Source organism: Spermophilus citellus (assembly GCF_964194105.1).
Source record: "Spermophilus citellus genome assembly, chromosome: 13".
NCBI classification, from domain to species: Eukaryota; Metazoa; Chordata; class Mammalia; order Rodentia; family Sciuridae; genus Spermophilus; species Spermophilus citellus.
The window spans coordinates 80,930,533-80,957,845 of record NC_138193.1 but is presented as its reverse complement, the minus strand read 5'-3'; the positions used below and the strand labels follow the sequence as shown (position 1 = coordinate 80,957,845).

The following is a 27,313-nucleotide window of genomic DNA, read 5'->3' as shown; positions in this document are numbered from 1 at the left end:
CTCTTGGCCTCTACTAATCACTCTCTGTAATAGTTCTCAACTTCTTTGTGTTTTGTGAAATCACACTCCTTTTTTTTTAATGTGCAGTTTGTATAATAGCTATGAACAAAGAAACATGATTTAAAAATTTTTTAATTGTTAATAGATCTTATTTATTTACATGTGGTGCTGAGAATCAAACCCAGTGCCTCACACATGCCAGGCAAATGTGCTATCGCTGAGCCCCAGCCCCTGAAACCACATTTCTTTTGATTATTAGAAGTACGTGGCATATATAAACTGTTTTGTTTCTTTTCGTTAATGTAAATTAAAACTGTTTTGTTTTTGAAGATGTGAGAACTCCCTTGAGATATCTTTAAAAAGTACCTGATTCTGTGTTTTATGCAGAGTATTAATTTATTTTAAAAGATAAAAAAAAGTAAGAAATTAATGCCTCTATTGTTTGGCCAATAGTGGTCTCCCATTACCAAAAAAGGCAACAGCCTCGTTGCCTCCCATGACTCCTTCCAATCTTGTATGCATCCATTCAGTAGGACACTCAGTGAGCACCTTTTATGTGGTAGGTATTTTGCTCAGCACTGTGGATACAGGAATGAATGAAAGATATTTTCTTTCTTTTTTATTAATATTTATTTTTATAGTTGTAGGTGGACACAATACCTTTATTTCATTTTTATGTGGTGCTGAGGATCGAAACCAGTGCCTCACGTATGCTAGGCAAGCGCTCTACCACTGAGCCACAACCCCAGACCAAAGTACATTTCCTACTGTGAAGGAACTTGGGTACTAAATACTTGCATAGCAATGACAATACCAGGAGACAAATGCTATGGTGAAAAACAGGAAGTACATTACATTTTGGGTAATGTAGTCTTCAATTATTTAAAAATTTTAAAATAAACTACATATGATACATGTTCAGTATAGGAAAATTAGGAAATTCTGATTTTCTTTAAAAAATAAATTACCTGCAAATTCATCAGCTAGGAAAATCATTATTAACATAGTTATGTCCCTCTAAATTTATTTATTTGTGTTTATTTCTCTCAATATATGTGTGTGTGTCTCTTCCCACATATTGGGAAAAGATTTTTAACTGAAAACAGGGTCATGTTGATTTATTATGTGTGCCTTACCATGTAAGTATATTTCTACATTGTCATTGCTAATAGCTGCATATTTTCCCAGTATGTGAATTACCATAGTCAATTTAGGCAGTCCCCTATTTTGGGACATCTAAGTTGTTCTAGCTTTATAGTTGAGTATAATACCAGTCAATAAATACCTTTATATAACATTCCGTGTTGATACTAATAATCTCAATTCTTTATATATCTCATGATTAAAAAATTGAATTTGAGCAGATTTCACATATAACCTGGAATAATTTATTATTTTTTTATAAAAAGTATAGGCTTTTTGGTAAAAAAAAAATATATTTATATATTTATAGTGGGTTTTTGGCAATCCATGGTATTCCAAACTATTTTCCTTGGAGCCCAGGGTTTCCTCCAGCAGAGCTTTGCCTGCTGTTCCTTTTTTGTCTGTTTTCTTAGGAAGGATCATTTGTTAAAAAAAAAAAAAAAAAAATTCTTATACACACACACACACACACACACACACACACACACACACAGATTCAAACCACTGAGCTGGCCTCTGGATAAGATTAAGGTTAAGTTTCAGGGTTAGTGGCAAAGATTGGCCAGCACTTATATTTCCTGACTCCTAAAAAGAATTTAAAATAAGTACATCCTTTAGAATTAAAACAAAGTGTTCTAACCCAGTGTCTGAATTGCCTACTTAGAACATATTTGCAACATGTCCTTTATTTGTATGTTATCTTTTTTTTAAATTTCCACTTCAACAATTGGAATGAAAACATTTTAGAAGACACTAATCATCAGCTTAACCAGTAATTAGCATTGTTGAGTAGAGAGAAAATTTAAGACAGCTGCCAAGTTGACCGCTAAAGTGAGGTATGATTTGCTAATATTTGTCATCTGTGGGGCTTTGTAATTATAATAATAGCAGTGTAGTTACACTGTGATGGAAAGTTGACAATTAACTTTTTCTACTTATCAAACTATAGAACAATTCTGAAAGTTTCTAGTTTCCAGGTAATTTATCATTCAAATGATTTTTTAAAAAAAAAGCTATTTTGAGCTGCAATTATGAATACTAATAAAATTTTACATACGGATGACATTAATACAGTATTCTTTCTTTTTGAATTTCCAGGGGAAGACTACTATTATTCTAAGGTGTCTTGACAGGTAAGTGTTATGTTAACCTTTAGACTACATTTATGCTTATTCTAGTTGTACAAGGCAAGTTCAGTTCTAACTTTATACAGAAGGAGAATGATTTTGAAACTCAAACAAAATATTTTTTTTGGGGGGGTGGGTACTAGAGATTAAACTCAAGGGCACTCAACCGCTGAACCACCGCAGCCCTATTTTGTATTTTATTGGGTTCACTGAGTTGCTTAGTGACTTGCTGTTGCTGAGGCTGGCTTTGAACTTTCGATCCTCCTGTCTCAACTTCCTGAGCTGCTGGGATTACAGGCTTGTGCCACCACGCCAGTACAAAATATTTAATTATTAATACATTCTCAGTATAACTTATAAGAGCCCCTTTAGGGATAAAAATGATAACAAGCCAAAAAATATACTATTGATACTAAATTTTCCTATTTGAGGGAGAAATGTTATCATAATTACCCAGCCTACAATAGTACCTACATTCTTTTTGGCTATGCTGCTTTGGTATTGAAGTTATTTTTACTGTACTTAGTATATGATTATTTGAACAATAATTGTAATCTCTGAGTTTCTCAGGGATACTTTTTATTAGTTTTATTGATTCTTTTTAGTTATACATGAAAATAGAATCCTTTTTTCCTTTTTTTTTTTGTTCTAGTTAGTTGTACATGACAGCAGAATGCATTTTGACACATTGCACACAAATGAGCACAACTTCTCATTCCAATTGTCATAGTTATAAAAGCATAGAATATATCTTGTTCTAATTCAGTCCTCAGTACTTCTCGTCCCTTTCCCCTCCTTCCATCTCCTGTTCGCTTCCCTCTATTGATCTTTCTGCCATTTGCCAAGAGTTATTTTTTAAATTAATTTCTTGTGGATGTTTATGATGGTGAAATTCACTGTGGTATCTTCATATATATACATAGGAATGTTATGTCAGTTTCATTCCACTGTCTTTCCTTATCCCATCTCTCCTCCTTTCCCTTCATTCCCCTTTGTCAACTCCATAAATGGGGGTGGGTGGTAAAAAAGAAGCTCAGGGATAAATTTTGAAACACAATCTGGTTCTTAAACTATACATTTTTCCAATTGTTTTATACCCTTCCTAACCTCTTATACTGTAGAAGCATGTCATCAGATTGAGATTGGGGATTCAGAGTGGTAGAATTGAAGGAAATTGATAAGGAGAAACCTCCCTATCAATTTTAGAAGATATTTTTCTATTCCTTTCAATCTAATGTATGTTTTTTTTTCTAACTCTCAAAAAAACATCAAAAGAGATAGGATTTGGTCTTTAGGATCAAGAAACATCATGAGTTTGAAAAATATTATAAATACAAATAGTAGAATCCTGTCTTCAGATAAATCCTTTCACCAGCAAAATTGTTTCTTAGAAGAAACTGTTCAGACTCATACCTATGTCATCATACAAGGTCCAGGAATCATGATTCTTCTTAGGTCACATTCCTAGATGTTTTTCATAGTAAATAAATCATCTGATACACATTAGTGAAATATTATAAACTACTACATTGAATTGAAAAACATTAATTTCAATTCCTTGATAGAAAAAGGTCAATTTTCCAGCTGGGCACTGTGGCTCATACCTGTAGTCCCAGTGGCTCAGGAGGCTGAGGCCGGAGGATCGAGAGTTCAAAGCCAGCCTCAGCAACTTATCAAGGCACTTAGCAACTAAGTGAGATCCTGTCTCTAAATAAAATATAAAAAGGGCTGGGGATGTGGCTCAGTGGTTAAGCACCCCTGGGTTCAATCCTCAGTACCAAAAAAAGAAAAAAGACAATTTTCCAAATTGTAGGTTGAATATCAGATTTTATAACTTTTGTCTTAAAAGCAGCATTTTTGCTTCATGAAAGGAGATTTCTGCCAGGAAATATAACTAAATATAAAGATATACATGGGTAAAATTAAAATATTTAGTAAATATACAAATCACAAATTTAAAAATTGGATGTTTTTGTTGTTGTTCTCTAAACTAAAAATATATTTTTTATCAATATTGTTCAACCTTGAAAAGGAAAGAAATCCTGCCACATGCTACAACATGGATGAACCTTAAGAACATTTTGCTAAATGAAATAAGCTAGTCACCTAAAGACAAAAACTATCTGATTTCACTTACATGTGATATCTAGAGTAGTCAAACTCATAGAAACAGAAAATAGAATGGTGGTTACCAGGGACTCAGGAAGTGAAAATGAGAATTGTTGATTTCTGGGTGTGCAGTTTCAGGTTTGCAAGAGGAGAAGTTCTGGAGATTGGTTGCACAACAATATGAATATAATTTATATTATTGACTCTTCACTTAAAAATGGTAAAGATGATTAATTTTATTTTATGCATTTTAACTCTAATAAAAACTAACTAAATAAAATAATACTATAAAATGGCTTATCAGGTGATATAAACTATAATATAGATAGTTTATCAAATAATATTTTCCAAATCATTTGTTAATATTCATTAAATTGATAGTGATTAGATCCTTTGTTCCCCACACCAAAGCAGTACTTCCTACTTGGTCTAGACATGAAGAGCTTGTGCCCAACATGACCTTTGACACTGTCAGCCCCATTGCCTACTCCACATATCTCAACAGGGGCTGCCACACATTCAGATGTCATTTTTCACCTCTGCAGCTGCCACTTAAATCCACTAAGATGATTTTTGAAAGGCTTCTTTATTTCTTATATAAATTTGATTAATTTCTACCTCAATGGTGTTATTCAAGGTAACTACTTATGAAGTCTTTTAGGAGGAACCATAAATGAATTGGGTAAAATGATAGCATAAGAAACTAATGCCATCCATTATGGTAATACCATCTGCCTTCATTATGCAGGGATGAGCCAGCAAAACCAACCTTAGCTTTGGAATATACGTATGGAAGAAGAGCAAAAGGACATAACACAGTGAGTATTTTTTTTAAGTGACATCACTGTGCCATTGGTGGGGAGGAAGAAATGATGCCAATTTGGTTTTATCTTTTCTATCTACAATAAGTAAACATACCTATTTGTATGTGTCCTGGCTATGTACTGTTAAACTTCAAATGCACTTCAGCTGCTTATGAAGCTGGTCCAAACTGAAAATATTTTAGCCTTCTCATTTGTTATGTGTTAAAATGCTGAAATAAAATTTCTTTGCCACTTTATTGTACAGTTCTTTGGCCTACTTGTATTAATGTGTCAATGTGACTTTTTCTTTCTTTGCCTTTCTTTTTTTCTCTCTCTCTACATATGGGGAATTGAATCCAGGGGTGCTTTACCACTGAGCTACTTTCTGGCCCTTTCTTTTTTTACTCTGAGACAGAGTCTCAAATTACTGATTCTGGCTTCTAACCTTTGATCCTCCTACCTCAGCCTCCTGGGGAGCTGGGATTACAAATGTGCTCCTCCATGCCTGGCAAGTTTTTCTGTTTTTCAAATGAGAATAATATTGTGAGTATAAAAATATGCTAAATGATGGGTATGACCCGTGAATTGTTCATGAAATATACTCTTCAAAAATATAAATTATTAGCATTCAAAAACAAATACAGGGTGAGGAATGTAGTTCAATGATAGAAAACTTACCTGGTATGCTGGGTTCAATCCCCAGCACCACAAAACAAACAAACAAACAAAAAAAAACTTGGCAGTACTGTAGGTACTATATAATACCTAATTGATTGTATTGCTATTTTTCACTTCTTTTAAGTGTCTCTTCAGAGGAATGTTACAAACTTATTCAGGATAGAGGGAGAGCTTATAATAATATGTGTTTGGGGGGAAATTCCTAAGTAGAATCTCTTTTGGAGTTCTCTCATGAAAAGGGGTCACGTCTTAAATAAAGTTAGGTCTATGGAAGAAAAATCTAGAACAGGGTCCCACTATTCCCTTAACAAAACTGGATCTAGTCCAAATATTTGCTCATTAGACAAAGCACAAAGAATCAGAACTGTCTGCTATTGCTTCCTGGATTCACCAATAAAAGTTGACTATTAAAACTGAAATTAAAAAGAAAAGGGAAAGTAATCTATTGAGATGCAGGAAGACTTGGTTTTTGTGATTCATATGAATTCTAACATGAATGATAAGCCTAGAAATATAATCATCCTTTTCATTGGAAACATTGAAACCACTTTCATAAGCTTAACTTTTGAGAAGAGTTCTAAAAACTCCCTTTATCAAAATTGTGCATCGAAGGAGATTTTCCAATGATAAATTATTTTCTCCACAATCTTTAATGATTCAAATATCAACACAGTAAGACAACTTTAGAGATTATGAATTGAAAATTTATCAAAATGCAAAATAATATATATTCATCTAAAACTTGCTTTATTGACCATCTACTCTTCATGGTAGCAGATACATAAAAACCCATAGGATTCTTTTTCACTTTTTTCCCCCCCTCTAAACCTTGTACAGTAGTGTGGGACATTTCTGTTTTTATTATGAAAACTTCATGTCTTTCTCAGATTTAATATTCCTCAAGAATTCTAAAAAAATGTTCTTTGCCCCTTAAACAGTTTTGATGGCCTGAAGACTCCTCAACTTCAAGGCAGAAACAGAGGTGCCATTAGCTAGCTAGCAGTTTAGGAAGGTGCTTATATGGTGGAAAGTCTTATTTTCAAATTACTTGGTTGCCCAGCCCTGTCAATCCCCTGCTAGTTTAAGAGTCCTATGAAAAGCAGAAAAGCTAAACCCTCATCTGGTCCCACCATCTATAATTGCTGTCATCAGTGGCACTTGTCAGATTCCCTTGGAAATCAGGTCTAGCCTCTGCTGATGCTTTTGCTCAGGTCATCTTCATCTGCAGGCAAGACAGCCATGTGTCTGTCCCTTTTCCTCAAGTCTTATCTGTATGTGTAATTCATTTTGTGAGATTCTGTCTTCCTAATGAGGGTATTTCCTATTCAGCTATTTTATTTCTATCTGGAATACCAAATATATTCAACTGGTTAATTTTATTTAAAATTTAAGTGTATATTACATGTGATATTTGCAAAATTAGAGCAGCAAGTAGGTCTTCTATTAGGGTATTACCAGAATTGTCATTTATGTACACATAGACAACTTGTTCTTAATGTTTCATCTTTCTTCTTTGAATTTTTCTTTTTTTTTTTTTTGTACTAGGGATTGAACTCAGGGGCACTTGACCACTGAGCCACATCCCCAGCCCTATTTTGTATTTTATTTAGAGACAGGGTCTCACTGAGTGGCTTAGTGCCTTGCTGTTGCTGAGGCTGGCTTTGAACTTGTGATCCTCCTGTCTCAGCCTCCCAAGCCACTGGGATTACAGGTGTGTGCCACTGCACCCGGCTCCTCTTTGTTCTTTGGATAGAAACTTTGGTGCATTTTGAGGGATGGGATAGAGAAAGGAGAGAGTTTCGATTGTCAAGAAAGGATTGATTGAGGACTGCAATATTTTGTATCTGTAATTAATACTGGTAGGTGCTAATGAAGTATAAGAAGCACTTAATATTCAAAAAATAAAAAACTTTATTCAAACATTTTTTTCAGCCAAAAGATATTGCTCACTTTTGGGAACTAGGTGGAGGAACTTCTTTATTGGACTTAATCAGCATACCAATCACAAGTGATACCTTAAGGTAAGCAAGCCAGCTCCAAGAAGTGTTGTGAGCACACAGGAATGGCCACAACATGAATGTGAGTAGGTTTTTGTGAGTCATGATTTTGAGGGACACTTTTGTTTTGCTGAAGGTTTGTGCCTACTTCGTTTTTATGAACTTGAACTATAATGCTTCCAAAAGAGGTTTTGAAAGAAACAAGGCCTTGGCCTGCGCTGGAGTGAGATGGCTGGCATCCCCACTGGTGCTGTATTTTGCAAGCCTGCTACCAACAACAACAAAAATATGTCAAACAATACTTGGACAATGAGTTCATTTGCAAAAATAAATTTCTAAAGCTTAATTCTTTTCATTATTCATCTCAAAGTGAGTTAACTCAGCACTAAGCTTTTTCTTCTGCTGGTAGTATAAGTGTATCCTGAATGTAATGCAGACTAACATTGTTGAGCTTCATCTAAAGGAAGACTGTTGCAGGAGAAAGTTTCTCTGCTTGCTAATCTTAAAGAACTAGAATCTAGGGGAAAACCTCAAAACTCTTGGTGGTGTTTTCCTGACAATGACTCCCACATGTTGGCCAAATCAGATGTGGAAAATTGTGACATTGCTCACAATGTTCCTGGGAACTGATCTTAGCCAAGAGAAACACATTTTTTTAAAATCTGAAATATCTTATTCTTGTCAGAGATTAACACAAACCATTACTGCTGCCTGGACCAGATACAAAGAGCTTGGAAAGTATTTGTTCCATTTCAGGCATTAAGAGCCTTAGAGTATGGAATTATTTTTTATTAACAGGACAATTGTTTTTCCAGAGCAGCTGGATACAGATAACGTTGACTTTATTTGCCCAGTGATATTTTTCTTTTAGTGAAATATAATTTACTTTCTGTTGCTTATTACAAAGGTAATGTATACATATATAGAAAACTTAGAGAAATACTGAAAGATACAAAGTAAGAAAACCCAGAATTGCATAGAAAATAACCACTGTTAACATGGTGAGCTATGTCTTCCAGTCTTTTCAGTGTTTGTAAATTTATATGCGATCCTGAGAATAGAACCAGTGACTCACACATGCTAGGAAAGCACTCTGCCACCGAGCCACAGCCCCAGCTCCTAACTACATTGTTTTTCATTTGTCGTTCTTTCACAGAGTTAGGCAGAGCTTCCAGGGAATTAGAAGAGTTCCTGGTGGCTAAGAAGATATGGTGAGGGTGAGAAGGGGCTGAACCAACCCAAGCTGCCATTTTGCCTGGCAGAGGTTGAAAAGATGGAAACACAGGGGCCTGCTCTTCCCTGTGTTGTCAGTTGGCTTGGTTCTGACCCCAACTTGTTAAATCACCTCCCCTTCTCTAGACCTGAGACCCTTTCCTGATGGGCTTGTGGAAATTCTGGGTTCTACAGGAAATGAAGTCATTCCACAGCTTCTTTATAACCTCACTTTGTGAGATCTCGACCTTCCTTTCCCTGGAACTCTAGGGCAGCTGGAACCCATTTTAGGAGAGAGAAAGGGTCAGGATTATATTGAATAGAGGGAAAGGGAATCATAGGCATGGAACCAAAGTGGGTTGTTTAATGGTCAAAGAATTCATAGAAAACATTTCACTCTTAATGTAGTTGCTAATCTCAGAGCATTGTTTGACTGGAATTAGTTTGACACATGATTTCTTTTTATTGGACAGAGCCCAGCAACTTGAGAAAATAATATATTGCCAAATGCTATTAGATACTGTTTATCTTTGAAATAACTGCTCATATAATTATAAATGTATTGAACATTTCCACAGACTTCAGATAATTTATAATAGAACATTTCCTGTGGTCTGATTCCCTGGTTTTTGTTGTTGTTGTTTAAATTTTAGCTGCCATCTGTCATGAAATAGGTTAAAAGTAACATAAGTGTTTCCAAAGTAGTGGAAACAAGAATTTTAATCTTGGAAAAAATTGAGCAATCCATTTACCTTTGTTTTGAAACAAAGTTATTTTTAATTTAAAAAAAAATAGCATATGTTTATGTTACATTTTACTACAATAAAAAGGTTACTATAGTCAATATTTTTTTCAAATATAACCATACTAAAACCCTGAAAATAAAATTAGTTTTTTACTACTAAAAACTGTGTTTATTATAGTATTTTATCATCTCACAAAACTGTTTGTGAGCTTATTAAATTGACATAAAAATGATTGGCTGGACAGTATAATAACAGTGATTTTATAGACAAATTTGATAATTGTTGTCTAAGAGACTACTTTCTGAGTTTAGAACAACTGCACAGAATATAGTTATTGTTTTGCACAAATTACACAAAATAACTGGTTTGCTTGACCTAAGCAAAAATAACTAAGTAACATATAATTTCTTGCTATGACTCCTAGAAGAATGTTAGCCATATTGATCAAGAATATGCCTGCATACTTATTATGAGCATTTTCTAAAATACTCCTAGGTTTATGTATGTTTGGTTTTTAATGAGACAAAATATTCATAACATAAAATTTACATTTTAGTCATTTTAGGTGTATAATTTGGTCATATTATGTTTGTTCACATTGTTGTGCAGCCATCACCACCATCCATCTCTAGACATTTTCATCAACCCAAACTGAAGCTCTCTATCTATTAAACAATACCTCCCTATTTTCCCCTCCTCCAATCCCTGCAAGCATCATTCTACTTTTTATGATTCGTTCATATTGTATAGCCTGTGTCAGAATTCCTTCCTATTAAAGATTGACTAATATACCATTATAGGTATATACTGCATTTTTTTATCCATTTGTTTAACTTGTTCACTGGAAAATTATAGCAATTTAATAAAACCTCAGTTAGAGCAAAACAAGGAAGAAGATTTCTTATGTCTTCTTGTTAGACATCTGCTGTGATTGTTATGGCATATTACACCACAGACCTTTGGGTTGTTTCTAGTATGTGACAATTGTGGATGATGTTGCTGTGAACATTGGTATCCAAATATTTGTCCAAATTCTAGCTTCCAGTATTTGGATATATATACTGAGATGGAATTGCTAAATCATATGCTAATTCTGTTTAATTTTTTGAGGTGCTGCCATTGCTGTTTTCCACATAAGCTACACCATTATATATTCCCACCAGCAATGCACGAGAGCTCCAGTTTTTCTATATCCTCAGCAATACTTATTATGTTGAGGTTTCTGTATTCTCATTGTGGTTTGGGTTTACATTTTCCTAATAATTAATGATATTGAATATCTTTTCAGGTGCTTATTGGCCCATTTTTTAAGTGTGTTGTTTTTGGTTGATTAGTTTAGATTTATATTTCATGGGCATGATAGAATACAAATGCATGTAGTGATGGTGGTGGTCTATCTTGTGGTCACAGGTGTGCTTTCAGAGAGGCAGAATGGTATAGCAGGAAGACATGTAATTTTATATCTATGAATTCATGCCTCAGACTTCAGATCCATAAATGGACATGATAATGTCTTCTAGAAAGGATTGTTGAAAAGATTAAATAAATTGGGTGTTTCCTAGCAAGGCCCATCAATGAATCTATTTCCTTCTTCTTCACCACTCTTAGTCATGTTTTTGCATTCCTTCTTTGGAGCACACAGTAAAATCTGATCTAAACGTGGCATTGTTGGGTCCAATTGCTGGCAGCATCTCTATTTGTATTTCATGCCACTACCAATTTAACACTGAAATATCATTAGAGAAAAGCATTAGAATTCAGAAGACTAAAACTCATATTTTTTTGTCTTAGAATAATGCTATTTTTTTCTTCAGCTATAGTATTGTTATTCTTATATAATTTTCAGTACACTAGGATTTCAATTGGTCATTATTTTGAGTCTTTTTTTTTAAGGATGTTTTTCTTTCTTTAGGACATTTTCTATTGTTCTTGTTTTGGATCTTTCAAAGCCGAATGACCTTTGGCCCACTATGGAAAATCTGCTGAAAGCCACAAAAAGCCATGTTGATAAAGTGATAATGAAATTGGGAAAGACAAATTCTAAAGCAGCTTCTGAATTGAGGCAGAAAATGTGGAGTAATATGCCAAAGGACCATCCAGTGAGTTGCTGTGGGTTTATTCCTGGAATCCTAAGCCCCATAACATAGTGAAGATAGCATCACAAACAACTTCTTTAGATTTTTATGCATGACTTGAAATTCATTTGATGTAAATGAACTTGTTCACTGGAAAATTATAGCAATTTAATAAAACCTCAGTTAGAGCAAAACAAGGAAGAAGATTTCTTATGTCTTCTTGTTAGACATCTTCTGTGATTGTTATGGCACATTACACCAGTCAAAAGAAATAGAGTTTTAAAGTAGTAGTTTGATATTGATTTTATAATCTCTGTAAAGTGAAGATAAAAAACAGACTGTGCAAAAGTCACCTGGCAAAGACTAGGTGAAGCTTTCAATTTAAGCAAGAAGTAGAGTTACAACAGTTTTCATCATCACTCTATACATTTATTTAGTGTCTGTCACATATTCAGTATCTTTTGATCATCTGACAACTAATTTAATCACAAAGTTGCTATGATGGTAATACGGATTCTCCAAATACAATTCTAAGTATCATCATCTAGAAAACTAGAAGCAGCATTTTCTATTGCTCAGAGTTTATAAGGCTGTGTCTTACACAGACAGTATTGGAACAAAACAAATCCTTGCAGTATAAACGCTATTGCAACAGTCAATACAAAATAGAAAAAAAAAATTCCTAAAGGTGATGTGTTGCATAAGAAAACAAAAGGGCAGAACATGCAGGGGCTGAGGTTGTTGCTCAGCAGTAGAGTGCTCACCCAGCATGTGCAAAGCCCTGGGTTCCATCCTCAGCACCACATAAAAATGAATAAATAAAATAAAGGTATTGTGTTCAACTACAACTAAAAAATAAATAAATAAAAAATTTTAAAAGGGCAGAACATGCAAAAGAATAAATATCATAGTACTTAAGGGAATTGCTGTTTCTCATTTAATTCTTAAGAAATACAGCTTAGTAAGTGAAGATAATATTGGAACAGATTCTATAGCAAGCAAAATGAACATCTATGAAGAAACTGAAAATGTTATTCTTTTGGAAGTCAATAGAAATTTCTGAGCACATAGCAAGTAATATTTATAATGAATTAATCAAATGCATTTATTAACAGGATCGTGAATTAATTGACCCATTTCCAATACCTCTGGTCATAATTGGAAGTAAATATGATATTTTTCAGGTAATCTCTCCCAATTCCAACTGTTTGTTGTACACTCAGAGCTGTGCTTGCTTAATGGGGGAGAGGGAAAAATAATGATGAAATAAAAAAAATAGCTCTGGGAGGGGTAGTTTAAGGAGTCATACATCTTAAAGATTTTGGAAAAGAAAATGTAGTTAGAACAGAGAAAATAAATATAGTGGCTAGAATGGGGACACGAAAGATTTTAAAAAATGAGTCTTCAACCCACTGAGGGATAGGACTACTTTCCAACTTTTAAATTAAAGGAAGTAGAAAATTAGCTTCTTCTTATCTGTGCTTGTCAGAGAATCCTTAGGGTATTCTGCACTATAAAATGTGTGCTTATATCTGAATTCTATTGAGCTAAGTGTTTAAACAAAGAAAAGATCTGATAACTGTAGCTCTAGAAGGCTGCAGCTGATAGAAACAAATATCAAGGTGAGGAATCCTACCCCTCAGGGTGGATTTTTTAAAAAAAAGAAAGAAAGAATCTATCTCTGATTTAATAATTTGCTCTTCCTGTTACAGATATTTAGTTCTCTCAACTTGTTTTTTTTCCTTTTTACTAAATGATTTTTATAGGATTTTGACTCTGAGAAAAGAAAAGTAATATGCAAGACACTTCGATTTGTTGCACATTATTATGGAGCATCATTAATGGTTTGTATATTTCCTACCCTTTGGGCTTGAATGGTGTGTATCCAATTTGGAAAAATTAGCACTTTGATGCACAGCTATGAACAATAAACACTTTGCCTAAGATACTTCATCCCCTCCCTTCCTGTTGCTACTGCCAAAGACCTCTACATACAGAGTGTTGAGTAGTGTGAGAACACACTCAGCTGTATGGCCTCCCCTCTGTTTGAAGCAAAAATTCTAAATTGCTTATAGCCATAAATCCCAATAAGTTTTAAGAGATAAATTGGCTGTGTGTTTATTCATTTTTAGTTTTCATTAAGAATTAGAATCTCTATGCCCTTTAAAAAAAATTTAGCAATGTTATTTTTTGAGTTAAAAAAAAAGTGCTGTTTGTTGTAGAAGTTAAAAACATGAACTCTGAAATCATCTAATGTTACCTGGGTTCAAATCTCAGGGTGACCATTTACTAGTCATGTGCTTTTAGGTAAGTCACTTAATTTCACTTAAGCCTCACTTTCCTCTGGGGTAAAATGGATAAAAATGTACCTTTTTCATAGAATTCTTGTGAGTATTAACAGAGGGAATACACATGCAATATCTAGCACAAGGCCTGGAACAAAGTATTACTCAATAAGTATTGGTTGTTGTAATAACTGTTATCATTATCTTCCATGGCACAATCAAATTTTGCTGGAAATCTTTTAAAGAAAAGGTCTAGTTGGGGATGTGGCTTGATGGCAGAGCACTTGCCTAACATATCTCTCTTCCCTTCAAATCAAAGTTTTCAGAGCAACTTAGATACCAGGGTCTAGCCCTTTGCTTTCATGGCTAGATTGTTATGACTGAGAATATATATTTTATTATATTTTATATATATATATATATATATATATATATATATATACACACACACACACACACAATAGACTTTAAATTTTAATTTTTCAGAACATTCCAAATATGTTTTATTAGATGTTTTCTTAAAATCACCTAATGTTTGAACAGTATTTATTTGAATTGTATTTGCTTATTTATTAAGTTGAACAGTATTTGCTTATATCTTAATTGACAGATTAATTTGGAAATGTTTATTACTATTTAGAAAAAAAATCAGTATAGACAATTTACTCAAAATATGATAGAACTTTCTAATACTTCCATTATCTAAAAATGAAATGAATTGCTTTGGGAAATAATGAGGCTGTTTTAGATAAAGTGATTGATTTAGCAGCTGAAGGAGTTGGGTTAAACTTTTAATGTTCTCCAAATCCTAATCTCTATGAAACATATTTGTGGTTGAGTTTATTCCTCTCCCATAGAATAAATAATGTAATTAGTATTGTATTGATTATAACATAATAAAAATAAATATATTCCAATTAAACTTAATGATTCAATTAAAGTTTTCTCTTTATATATATTTTTAAATATTTTTAGTTGTAGATGGAAACAATACATTTATTTTATTTATTTTTATGTGGTGCTGAGGGTTGAACCCAGTGCCTCACATGTACTAGGCAAGCACTCCACCACTGAGCTGCAACCCCAGCCCCAATAGTTTTAAACACTTATTAGAAGCATTAAAATTATTCCAGAGCTTTCTTTTAAATAAATATATCAAATCTTATACATTTGTAATACTTTCCTTGGGAGCCTTATTCTTATTCCAGAACGAAGGTTATCTTATAGAATTACTAGTAAAAACTAGAAAATTGATGTCTTTGTTTCATAATTATATTTCATTGCAGTTTTAGGTTGTTTCCACTTTAAGGTTGTTTTCCACTTCTCTGCATCTTAGTCATTCTGGTTTGGCCAGAATGACATTCTGAATGACTTGGTATCTTTTAAAATGAAAAGATTTGTAAGGTAAACATATGTCCTGATTTTCACTCATGCGAGAGCTTAATTATTAATAGTATCTATCTCCTTTAATCCTCCAAAAATGTTCTGGTGTAGTTATCCTGGTTATATACCAGGTTATATACTTACTTGTTCATTTGGGCAATGCTCTCTCTTATCAGTGACTAGATATAAAACTTGACACCAATGAGAATATTTAGTAGTTTATTTTTCAGGCTCCAAAGGCAATTCAGAAGAGAAGTTTAAAAAATCATTTTAGTGAGCTTCAGTGTCATTGGACCAGTCTGCAGCTCCCATGGTGACTGTTTTGAAGGTGGCAATATGCCCTTCTATGTGAAAGTTATTTTTTATATATACCTCTTGTTTTCTAACCAATACAAATGCATGTTGGTAATTTTTCTTCTAGATCATAATAAGAGTATGTGCACACATACAGACGTACATTTTAAAAAGTCTTTGACAATAATAGTGATCCATTTGAGTAGCTAAAATGATTAGTGAATTAACACAAGTCCTTTCCACACCATGTACTCATGAAGTTTGAAGAATGAGTTAAAGTGATCAAGATTTCTTTATTCAAATTTTGTTTTGCCCAGTCGTATATGTTTGTTGGGCCAATAATTATTTCTGTACTTCTTCAAAGGTTTATTTATTTTATCTGTTTTTGTGATTGAAAGGCAGAGCCTATAATTTATTCTTCTGGATTTTTTTTTAAGTTTACCAGTAAATCAGAAGCTCTATTACTAAAAATACGTGGAGTTATCAACCAGTTGGCATTTGGCATTGATAAAAGGTACTGTTAAGGTGTTTCTTATATTTCTTGTTTTATTTGGTATTATTGCCATATCTGATTATTATTCTCTCTTTTTTTTCCTTGACTGGCAAATTCCCTGAATAACAGCTCTTAAAGGGACAATTTCATATCATTTCCTGCTTCTTACGTTGCTTAACTGTTTCTCAAATTGTACAACTAAATATTTGTTTGAAACTAGAATAAGTTGATACTATTACACTTTTTGTTCTCTTTCCCCCTAATTTAGTAGCCCTCCCTTTGTTATTACTCTTACATTAACTTGAAATAGAATTGAAACTTTTAGTATGTTTCTTTCTTAGCTTTGCCATTTCTCTTGGTTTTGATTTAGGTGGTAATGGGTCTGTCATTTCTTTCCCTTTAAAAGTTTTATTCATGCTATACTTTAATTTTTGAAATTTATTAATTTGATACTTACTTGTTCATTTGGGCAATGCTCTCTTTCATCAGTGACTAGATATAAAACTTGACTGTAATGTTTACAGTAGAGTGTGGCAGTATATTTGATTGCTAAACTAAATTAGAATCTTTTCTTCTCTCTGTAGTAAATCAATATGTGTGGATCAGAATAAACCACTGTTTATCACAGCAGGATTGGATTCTTTATGTCAAATAGGTTGGTGAACTTATTAAGATTATTCAATCTTTTTTTAATTACTTATTGATTTTATCCTACACCATGTGTACTTCATCTCCAATGTACCGCCATGTCTGGTTTCATTATCATTATGGTTATTTTGTATGTATTCATTCTGTAAACACAATGTTGATGCACCATGTAGCACATTGACATATTTGTGGTAGAAGGAATGTCACCATATACGAGGCTGATTTCTAATCTTTATTCCATTCAAAAAAAAAAAAAGGAAAAGAAAAGAAACAAAGAAACACACACACACACACAAACACACACACTTTTTTTTCCCCTAAGTGATATCCTCATCTTTTACATTTTAGCCTCTTGAGTTTAGAAAAAAACCATAAGTATAGGATGGCCAGGAAATTCAAAGCTACATGTTCTAAGTAATGAGCAAATAAGAGATTGAAGGGATTGTACCAATTAGTTGTGTCTTAATTTTTCATCATAAAAATAGGTTGCCTTATCTAAAAGCCATATTTCCTAAACTCAGAGATTCCATAGTCTTTTACAAAAAAACGAACTTGAAGAGTTTATATATCAAGCCCCTTATCTTTAAACAAAAGCTGTTTTCTCCGAAAATCTTTGAGCCTTGCAATTCTTTATACTTTGGAGGTGGCATGGTTTGATTTTAACATACTAATGGACACTAGTTCTCTCTTATAATTCCCATCTTCCATGACCTGTACAAGTGGGGATGACTTGACTTCAAATGTAGAGATCTTTGTAATGAGATTATAGACTGAATTGGAATGAAAGGAATAAAGGTGGTTTTGCCCTACAAGCAGTCATGGAGACTGATTTTTATAATTATAATTAATGCCAATTTTAGTAGTACTAAGGATCACTGTGTGTATTGACAGTAGATAATGCTGCTATCTAGACAGTTGATGAAATTCTTTTGCCCATGTAAACATTGGAGATCTGAAAAGGGTTGATAATTATCGAAGTTTTTAACCAAGGAGCTTAGACCTCATCAGACTAAAAACTCTTACTCAATGAAAGGCCATGGAAGAGATGGAAAGACATGCTACAATCTTGGAGAAAATATTTTTGAACCACTTATCTGCCAAAGGACTACTATTTTGACTATTTTTGATATAAAGAACTCAGTTTTTAAAAATCCAAGTAGAAAATGAGTAAAGAAAACCAGACATGGTGGCACACAGGAGGATCACAAGTTTGAGACTAGCCTCAGCAACTGTCTCAAAATTTAAAAAATTAGAAAGGGATAGCGATGGGGCTCAGTGGTAAAGCACCTCTGGGTTCAATCCCCAGTACCAAAAAAGAACAAAAGAGGAGATGAGGGGCAAAAGACATATGCAGACATTTCACTGAAGAGGACATAAAAAGGTGTTTAATATCACTAGTTGGGAAAATACAAATTGAAACCACTTACCAAAACTGCTAAAATTAAAAATAATGATACTACCAAATACTGGTGAGAATACCAAAAACTGATCGTTCACACAAAGCAGGTAGAAATATAAAATAGTAGGCCCTCTGAAAACTTCAAAAATTAAGCAAATATATACCATAAGGTTCAGAAATTGCACTAGTGGACATTTTTCCCAGAGTTATGTTCATGAAAAAATGTATGTGTTCCTAGCAGCTCTATCTGTAAAACTAACCCCAAACTAGAATTAACCCAGAAGTTCTTCAGTAAGTGACTGGCTAAACACAACAAGTTGCATCTGTATCATAGAATAGTACTCCACTATTAAAAAAAAAAAAAAAAAGAACAAACTGTTGATACATACAACCTGGATGAATCTCCAGGGAATCATACTAAATTAGAAAAAGCCTATCAGGGAGGCTTATATACAATGTTACAATTCTACAAAATTTTTGAAATGAAAAAGTTTTAGTGGTTAGATTGGTAGTTGTCCTAGGGTAGAAAAAGGACTGTTGGTGGAAAAGTCAGGGGAGGGCTTGGGAAAGAGTTGAGCATGCCTATAAAATTATGACACAGGGTTCCTTGAGGTAGTAGAAATATTCAGTGTCTGAACTGTGGACCTGATGATAAAATAGTGTAGAACTTAATAAACACACACATATACACACAGAGAGAAGAGTACAAGTAAAATCTGGAAAAGCTGAATAAGATCAATATATCCTACCAAAGTGGTAAGGAGGTCTTAGAAGATCAACAGTTTTGGTAAACATAATGATGAAGACATAGAATTTTAAAAACTCAGGTTATAGATAGAAAATTGCTAGGACATAGCAGCAAATTTTATAATTTTTCAAATGAAATTATACAAGCAATATATAAATGCATTCTCCTCATAATAAAGCTAAAATAGTATATATAATACATAAGGATCAAGTTTGTTATATATTTCCAGAGTTATTCACATATATGTGGATATGACATGGAAAAAACTGTTTTACAAGAAAGAAAGAGAGAGGGGGGAGGAAGGAAGGAAGGAAGGAAGGGAGGGAGGGAGGGAGGGAGGAAGGAAGGAAGGAAGGAAGGAAGGAAGGAAGGAAGGAAGGAAGGAAGGAAGGAGAAAGATTTGGTATATTTGGGTATGGGTATAGGGAGTGTAGAAAATGAAAACTGCAGCTTACTCATCACTTCTCACCTCCTCTTCTTATAGTAGAATCTTCCAGTGGCTTGTTGGACTGGGTAGGAGTAAATTTTATTGATGACTATATTAGAGAGTTGGGAAATGAGTGATCTAAAATTTATATTTTTATAAGATGCAGTCATTTGGAGTAAAGTTTTCAATTTCAGGGTCTCCTCCTGTTTCTGATAATGACATTGGAAAGCTTCATGCCCATTCACCAATGGAATTGTGGAAAAAGGTGTATGAAAAGCTCTTTCCACCAAAGGTATTTATTTCTAATTTTTTTAAAGCAAGAATTTTTAGCACTATTCAACAGTTACAGGAAATATTACTATTTCCTATAACTTACTATGGTAACTTTGTTTTTATCTCTCATGCTAAAAAATTGAGTGAACATTTATTTTATTTTATTTATTTTTTTTTTAAAGAGAGAGTGAGAGAGGAAAGAGAGAGAGAGAGAGAGAGAATTTTTAATATTTATTTTTTAGTTCTCGGCGGACACAACATCTTCGTTGGTATGTGGTGCTGAGGATCGAACCCGGGCCACACGCATGCCAGGCGAGCGCGCTACCGCTTGAGCCACATCCCCAGCCCCAGTGAACATTTATTTTAAAAAAATCTATTGTAAATAAGGCTCTGTGGAGGTTGAAATATGAGTCAGACATGGGATCTTCTCTGTTTTCAAACAGAGATCTTTAGCTGTTAGAGCAGAGAACAACAGCATCTAAAAGGGGAAAGAGACAAGACAACCTGCAGGACTTTCAAATGGGCCTCAAATGATGATGAAAACTTGACTTAGAATGGCTTCAATGTCGGGATGAGGGTTGGAGCTTGGTTTGTTAGATGGTAGCCATTAAGGAGTCATGGGTGTGAAATGATTTGGAGAATTGTAATTTCAGAGTATCCACACACTAAAAGATATCAAGGACCCAGCACGAGATCCTCAGTATGCTGAAAGTGAAGTTGATGAGATGAGAATCCAGAAGGATCAGGTATTTATTATCCTAAAGATTTACTTAATTTCCTTTCATTTTATTACAGAATCTGGAATGCCTTGGGAATTCCTTATTTTTTTTCAGTGTATTTACCTGTCATCTTTTTTTACTTTCAATATTATTTAAATATTATATTGCACTGTAGGAAAAATCCTGATATGCATAAAGAAGTAGTTTAAAAATCACCTGTCATTCCACCACCCAGAGATGACTTAATGTTCATGTATCTTTTTTCAGTTTTCTGATTTTTTTAATGTTAAAAATGGGTAGTGATTCTTACCTGGTTGCTGAAAAACTTTCATAATATTCTTTCTCATGTGATTATCTGAAAGGTTTTGTTTTTCATTAGGACATTCAGACATACCTATACTTTGCTAGTACTAGAAAAATTATCTTGTCCAGTTAAGGACTTTAGTCTGAAAGCACATAAACATACCTGACAGAACATAGTATCTATGCTTAAATTTAGAGGCTGCCATTCCATATATGCCTACATAGTCCGGTTTTTTAAAAAATTTTTTTACTTGGTGATGGACCTTTATTTTACTCATTTATTTATATATGGTGTTGAGAATTGAACCTAGTGCCTCACACATGCTAGGCATGCGCTCTACCACTGAGCCCCAGCCCCAGCCCTTCATAGTCCCATTTTTTTAAATTTTATTTTTGCCTTTATACATGTACTTTGAGTTTTTTTTCTTTTCTTTTTCATTAAAATTCTTATTACACATATATACCACAATTTTTCATGTCTCTGTTTATATATATAAAGTATATTGACACCAATTCAAGTCTTCATACATGTACTTTGGATAATGATGTCCATCACATTCACTGCCCTTGCTAATCCCCTGCCCCTTCCCTTTTCCTCCCACACCTCTGCCCTATCTAGAATTCATCTAATCCTCCCATGCTCCCCATCCCTACCCCACTATGAGTCAGCCTCCTTATATCAGAGAAAACATTCAGCATTTGTTTTTTGGGATTGGCTAACTTCACTGAGCATCATCTTCTCCAACGCCATCCATTTACATAGTCCCATTGTAATATACAAGTCTGATGTAAGAAAACAAGAGTTGGTAAGTTACCAAGACTAAATAATACATTTAGACTTTTCTCAGATCTCCCCTTAGTTTGATAAAATAAGACACTGCAGAGTCAGCAAGCACTCTAAATTGAAAGCCCTGACAGCCTGTGTGACTCAGGCAGTGACACTGTTGCAAAGGTAACTTGAAGGCAGCTGTCTGCTGGGAGCTGTGACCTGGGTATTTTTCGTAGCACTCTATTTTCACCATAAGGAGTCATAGAAAAGTAAGCAAAAACTTAATTTAAAAGTAGTCTGGAAGACTTTTGAAAATGATGTCATGACTATTTAGAAGGTTTTGTAGCTATAGCAAGGTGAGAAGCATTTGGAGAGACTGTAAAATGACCTCACATAACCCTTGTTATGTACCCTGTTATAACCCTTGTTATTACCCTTATATATGTACCCTGGCTGTAGAGATCTGTTGGAAGTCAACCCTGGATTAATATTTAGGAGTCAATGATTAACTTCCATTATTGATGAGTATCTCTTTATATTGCATAGTGACCACATTTATTTTGTTAACCTGCGTAGGTATTATTCAAGGACGAGGTTACTTCTGAGCATTGTGAGTGTTCACGTTGAAAGCTATCTTCCCTAAGGGAACTGATAGACAACCCGGCTATGCGGGTATCATTCTTCACTTGACTCTGGTACCTCACTGCTATTAGATCAATAATTGTTATAATCTACTTAAAAAATATACATTAGCTAGATTTTTTTAAGCCAACCTGAAAAGTAATAATAATTTTGCCTCTTAGCCAATTTCATTCTTGTTTTGGCAGATGAATTGATTTCATCTTGCACACAGGATTTACATTCCTTAATAAATTTATGCATTTGTTTTAAAAATACTATAATGATTACTATTTAATGCTTTCATTATTTAATTGATATCTAAAATTTGACATTCTGATGTCCAGAATTTTAAATTTTAATACTATTTCATGTGCTTTCAAAGGACTTACAGGACCATAAGTTGATTCCAATTGTGTGCTGATATACAGCTGACTTAAGACAATTCTCTAAAGATTAATTTTGGAAGATTCCTATCGATTTCCCTCTAAACATTTAAATATACACTTTCATTTTTATGTAGGCAGTATGGAGTCACTGCTAGTTTTATTGATACAGCCTATAGAAGAAATCGTCCACATTTGGTGAAAGTCTAGCCAGTTGTCCATTGCTCTTTCTTCATATTTCCTTTGGTCTTTTAATATGATTATTGCTACATAAAGTTTTTCAGTGAAAGTAGCATTATACGCTTTAGATTTTATTTGATTTGACATTCAGAACAATGAGATTCATTTAAAAGGAAAAAAATGATTTACCTACTTCTAAATTTTAAATACCCATGGTGTTCCAGAATTACATAAAAGTGTATCCTGGCTTTGAAGATACCTATAAATCAGTCTAGTCTGTGTGCCTGCGTACCTTTAATCCAAAGAGTTGCTTCTGATTCTTTTTCTTCTTGGGATGAGGATGGTGCCGTATTTCATTAAAATATAATGAAATGACCCATGAGTGAGGACTGGCCCTAGCCTGCAGGAGACCAGATATTATCCTCCTCTTGACACTCCCTCGTACCTATGCCCTATTATAAATGATCTAAATAATTATCAGAAATATAACAAAATTATTTTCATGGACTCTAAGTTTTTGCAGTGAAATTTGACTGTACAATTTCTAGGATAGAGAGGCACATTCATGACTTCCATTCAGTTTCTCCAACACTCAAGCCTCCAAAAAAGCCCCAAGTCCTATTGAATCATTAGATAAAAAAAGATGTATCCATATCCTATCCCCAAATAATCTGCCAGTGGAGAGGAGGCGTCCCGCTGCGGTGTTCCTTAATATCTCATTATTGTAAGTCTCTGTAATAAAGTATTTCTTTTATGATTGCTGTCCAGAATCTGTCTTGCTCCTTGTCCCTACAGATGCATGGAGATCCTCCTGACCTGTGAAACCAGTTCTCACAGGTCAGATTGTAGGAAAACCCCTTTTATTTTTTCTGCAGTCTAAGGGTCTCTCCTGATTCTATCTCTGAGGTCTGTCTTTTGCCACATTTCACATGGGCACAAGAAAACACTCCAGTATTTTTTAGTTTTTAAAATCCCTCTAGTTTTAAAGCATTCTTGATTTTAGGGGATATGAATATGGAAAGCATTTGCTGAACCTTTCTATCCCTTTTCTATATTTTTGTTTAAGTTAAAAAAGAGTCGGGGGGCAGGCACAGTGGTGCAGTCTGTAATCCCAGCAACTCAGGAGGCTGAGGCAGGAAGATTGCAAGTTTGAGACCAGCCTCAGCAGCTAAGCAAGGCCTTCAGCAACTTAGTGAGACCCTATCTCAAAATAAAAAATAAAAAGTACTAAGGATGAAGCTTAGTTTATGGTATATCACCTCTGGTTCAATTCTCAATACAAAAACAAACAAACTAACTAAATACATACATACATACATACATACATACATACATACATACATACGAGATAGCACATGGAAGTATCCTGCCTTCCCCCTAGCTATTTGCTGTTATCAGGTGACATATGTCCACCATTGTTTTTGCTGGCTGCTTAGGAAGCCATGTGTGAATGAACACTTGAGGTATTTAATCCTTCTTTACTGGGAGACATCTAAATTGTTTCCAGTGGTGTGCTGAGATATATAAGCAATGAGACACACACTCCCAGCATCTTGGGAGGCTGAGGCAGGAGGATTGTGAGTTCAAAGCCAGCCTTAGAAGCATAGCAAGGCTCTAAGAAACTTAGTGAGACCCTGCCCCTAAAAAAGATATAAAAAGGGCTGGGGATGTGGCCTAGTGGTTGAGTGCTCCTGGGTTCAACCCCCAGTACCAAAAAAATTTAAATTTAAATTTAAAAAAAAATATATATATATATATATATATATATATATATATATATATATATATATATATATAATCATTGAGCATTCTTCCATTTATATCCTTGTATACCTCTCTATAATTCTGTATGATAAATTTCTAAAAGTAGAATCACTGGTTCAAAGATTATATACATCTTAAATGTTGATATTTTGCTAACTTCAACTTCAGCTTTGAACAGCAAATTAAAATGAGATCAATATTTAAAGTATAACAGATGCTACATTTTATTAGTTAAAAGACAATTTGTATGATAATTGACATAATAATTTTGTATGAAACTTTAATAAATTCATTTCTGTTTAGATTACATAGAAACTCTGAAGACTATTTCTAGAAAATTAATCTTTAGTACAATCACTTATAAAATAATTATCAATAAGCTTTGAGAAAGAACACATTGTTATATCTAAAAATGCTAAGGCAGCTTTAATATGTCTACTTGAATTTATAAAATTGATTTTTCTTAAATAATACATTTTTGTTTTAGGAACTGGAGAAATACAAGAGAAGCTCTTCAAAGTCTTGGAAACAAATTGATCTTGATTCTTGACTTAATTCAACTATTGTGTATTTATTTCTTCTTTCCCAAATCCAAGTAAGATTATTAAATATTGTGTCAATATGTGACAAAAGTTAAGATGTGTAATTTGTTAGAAGAAAGCTGAATTTCTTGTTCTCTTGTAACTCTCTGGATATTCTAAAATATTTTCAAAGGGGAAGAAATTGTGTGACTACATATAATATATTTTTGAAAAATAAAAGAATCTTTTATTATCTACCTCTAACGTGTAAGTAGTATAGACCTAAGTAAGCATGTATATATATCTGCTTATGATTTTAGGAAAGCAAAAGTATTTGGTCTTAAAAATAAGTTCAAGTGCCCATGTTGGATACGTGGTATATTCAGCTGTAGCTGGTTTTACCCTCAAGAGTGAAGAACTATTTAAAATGGACACTCCTGGGTCCTCACATCAAGAGATCCTGAATCAATTGTCTGGAATGGAACATTTTAAATCAGCATTCCTCTGTGAGACTGACTCATTTATTTAAATATCACTTTTTGCAGAACAGGCAAATTTAGGGGAGATAACCTATCAATAAGTAAACCAAAACTTCATTTGTTGGGTATAACCAGGATCATGTCCAAGGTAGTATAAGAAGCCTTCCCAGTTCTGTGGATCTGTGTGCTTGCTAGCCAACTTTAATTTTAAGAATATTTGCTATCATTAATCAGGAAAGTTATTCTTATTGTTCCATTTCCACATACAAAATACATTGACTCTAATGTGCCCTGCATCCACCTTCAAAAAAGCACATTTACCAGCTCCAAGAACACTCAGGCTGACCAGTGGCATCTGAGTAGATATCTGATTACTGCCAACCAATAGGACTTCACAAACTATTTGCAGCACACATAGTTCTGACACTCTTAAGAAAAGGATTTTTAGCATGTTTCTAAAGAATCTCAGTTTTTTGTTTTTTGTCTTTTTTTAGTTAATACATAACAGTAGAATATATTTTGACATATATTATACATATATGGAGTACAACTTCCCATTCTTCTGGTTGTACATGATGCAGAATTACGTTGGTCATGTAATCATATATGAACATAGGAAAGTAATGTCCTATTCAAGGAATCTCAGTCTTTTTAAAATATTTTTTTAGTTGTCAATGGACTTTACTTTGTTTATTAATATGCGGTGCTGAGAATCGGAACCCAGCGCCTCACACGCTTGAGGCAAGCACTCTACCACTGAGCCACAATCCCAGCCCAAAGAATCTCAGTCTTAAGAACAGTTAGATTCCCTGCCTGTTTGCAGTTGAGAAAGAGCTCCCTTTAAATTCACAGTGAACAATATGATCTCAGAAATATCACTGACTTGGTGGGAAGAAAAATCCTATTCCCCAATAGTAATAGGAATTTTTATTATATAATTTGATTTTCTTATATATTACTGTCCATTTTTTACTTTAGACACAAACTGTCATATGTTGAAAGCCATTGTGTTTTCCTACGATGCTATCACTAACATTTAATAGCTTGAAGTCACGTGTGATGTCAATTTTCCTAATGTTTCTGAGCTAGAATGAAATTCATCTGCATATGAATAGCAGAAAATGTTTCCACTTACCTTGTACACCCATATCTTTAGTAAGTTGAAATCAGTGATTTCAAAAGAGATTCCTGTGGGACTCTCTTTGAACTACTTTAATAGATTATCATCTCCAGAATTGTCTATAACTGATGTGACATATATAATCTGTAAGGCATTATGTAACTATTATACCATAATCATTGGTGTCAAAGACCTTTTATAAAAATTGACAATACTATTCTGGTAATTTACCGGTGTCTCCAGATCTAAGCAGTAGAATTTTACTGTGGTTTCCCTAATGAAATGATCTTTCCTACTATAACATGAGCCATGTCAAGTGCTATAATTTATCATTCTTTATAAGTTAGGTCACAGTAACTGAACAAGTTCATGTGCTTTCTAGGATATTCTTGCTCCAAGTTTCCATGGTAACATTGAGATAGTTTCATTTCAGACTTGTATGTCAATTACTTGAAGATCGATCAGAAAGATGAAAAATCATTTAGTAAAGAATCCATATTTAGGGCTGGTGCTGTAGCTCAGTGATAGAGCACCTGCCTTGCACGTGTGAGGCACTGGGTTTGATTCTCAGCATCACATAAAAATAAATAAAGATATTGTGTACATCTACAACT

The 27,313-nt window shown here is 33.8% G+C and overlaps 1 protein-coding gene across 3 annotated transcripts in view; it reads left to right on the top strand.

The window, feature by feature from the left end:
- The window catches only part of DYNC2LI1 (dynein cytoplasmic 2 light intermediate chain 1), a 29,257-nt gene extending 3,906 nt beyond the window's left edge, over nucleotides 1-25,351 (top strand). For 2 of the 3 annotated variants that reach the window (XM_081264068.1, XM_081264067.1), the window contains exons 3-13: nucleotides 2,242-2,276; nucleotides 5,128-5,197; nucleotides 7,793-7,881; nucleotides 11,728-11,914; nucleotides 13,006-13,074; nucleotides 13,657-13,734; nucleotides 16,290-16,366; nucleotides 16,930-17,000; nucleotides 19,762-19,859; nucleotides 20,494-20,586; nucleotides 25,067-25,351. In XM_081264068.1, the coding sequence (XP_081120194.1) occupies nucleotides 2,242-2,276; nucleotides 5,128-5,197; nucleotides 7,793-7,881; nucleotides 11,728-11,914; nucleotides 13,006-13,074; nucleotides 13,657-13,734; nucleotides 16,290-16,366; nucleotides 16,930-17,000; nucleotides 19,762-19,859; nucleotides 20,494-20,586; nucleotides 25,067-25,129 (930 nt within the window). In that variant the 3' untranslated portion in view covers nucleotides 25,130-25,351. Of the gene's footprint in view, nucleotides 1-2,241; nucleotides 2,277-5,127; nucleotides 5,198-7,792; nucleotides 7,882-11,727; nucleotides 11,915-13,005; nucleotides 13,075-13,656; nucleotides 13,735-16,289; nucleotides 16,367-16,929; nucleotides 17,001-19,761; nucleotides 19,860-20,493; nucleotides 20,587-21,481; nucleotides 21,669-25,066 lie in introns of all 3 variants that reach the window. The other variant, XR_014018450.1, reaches the window with a different exon arrangement.
- The last annotated feature ends 1,962 nt before the right edge of the window (nucleotides 25,352-27,313 follow it).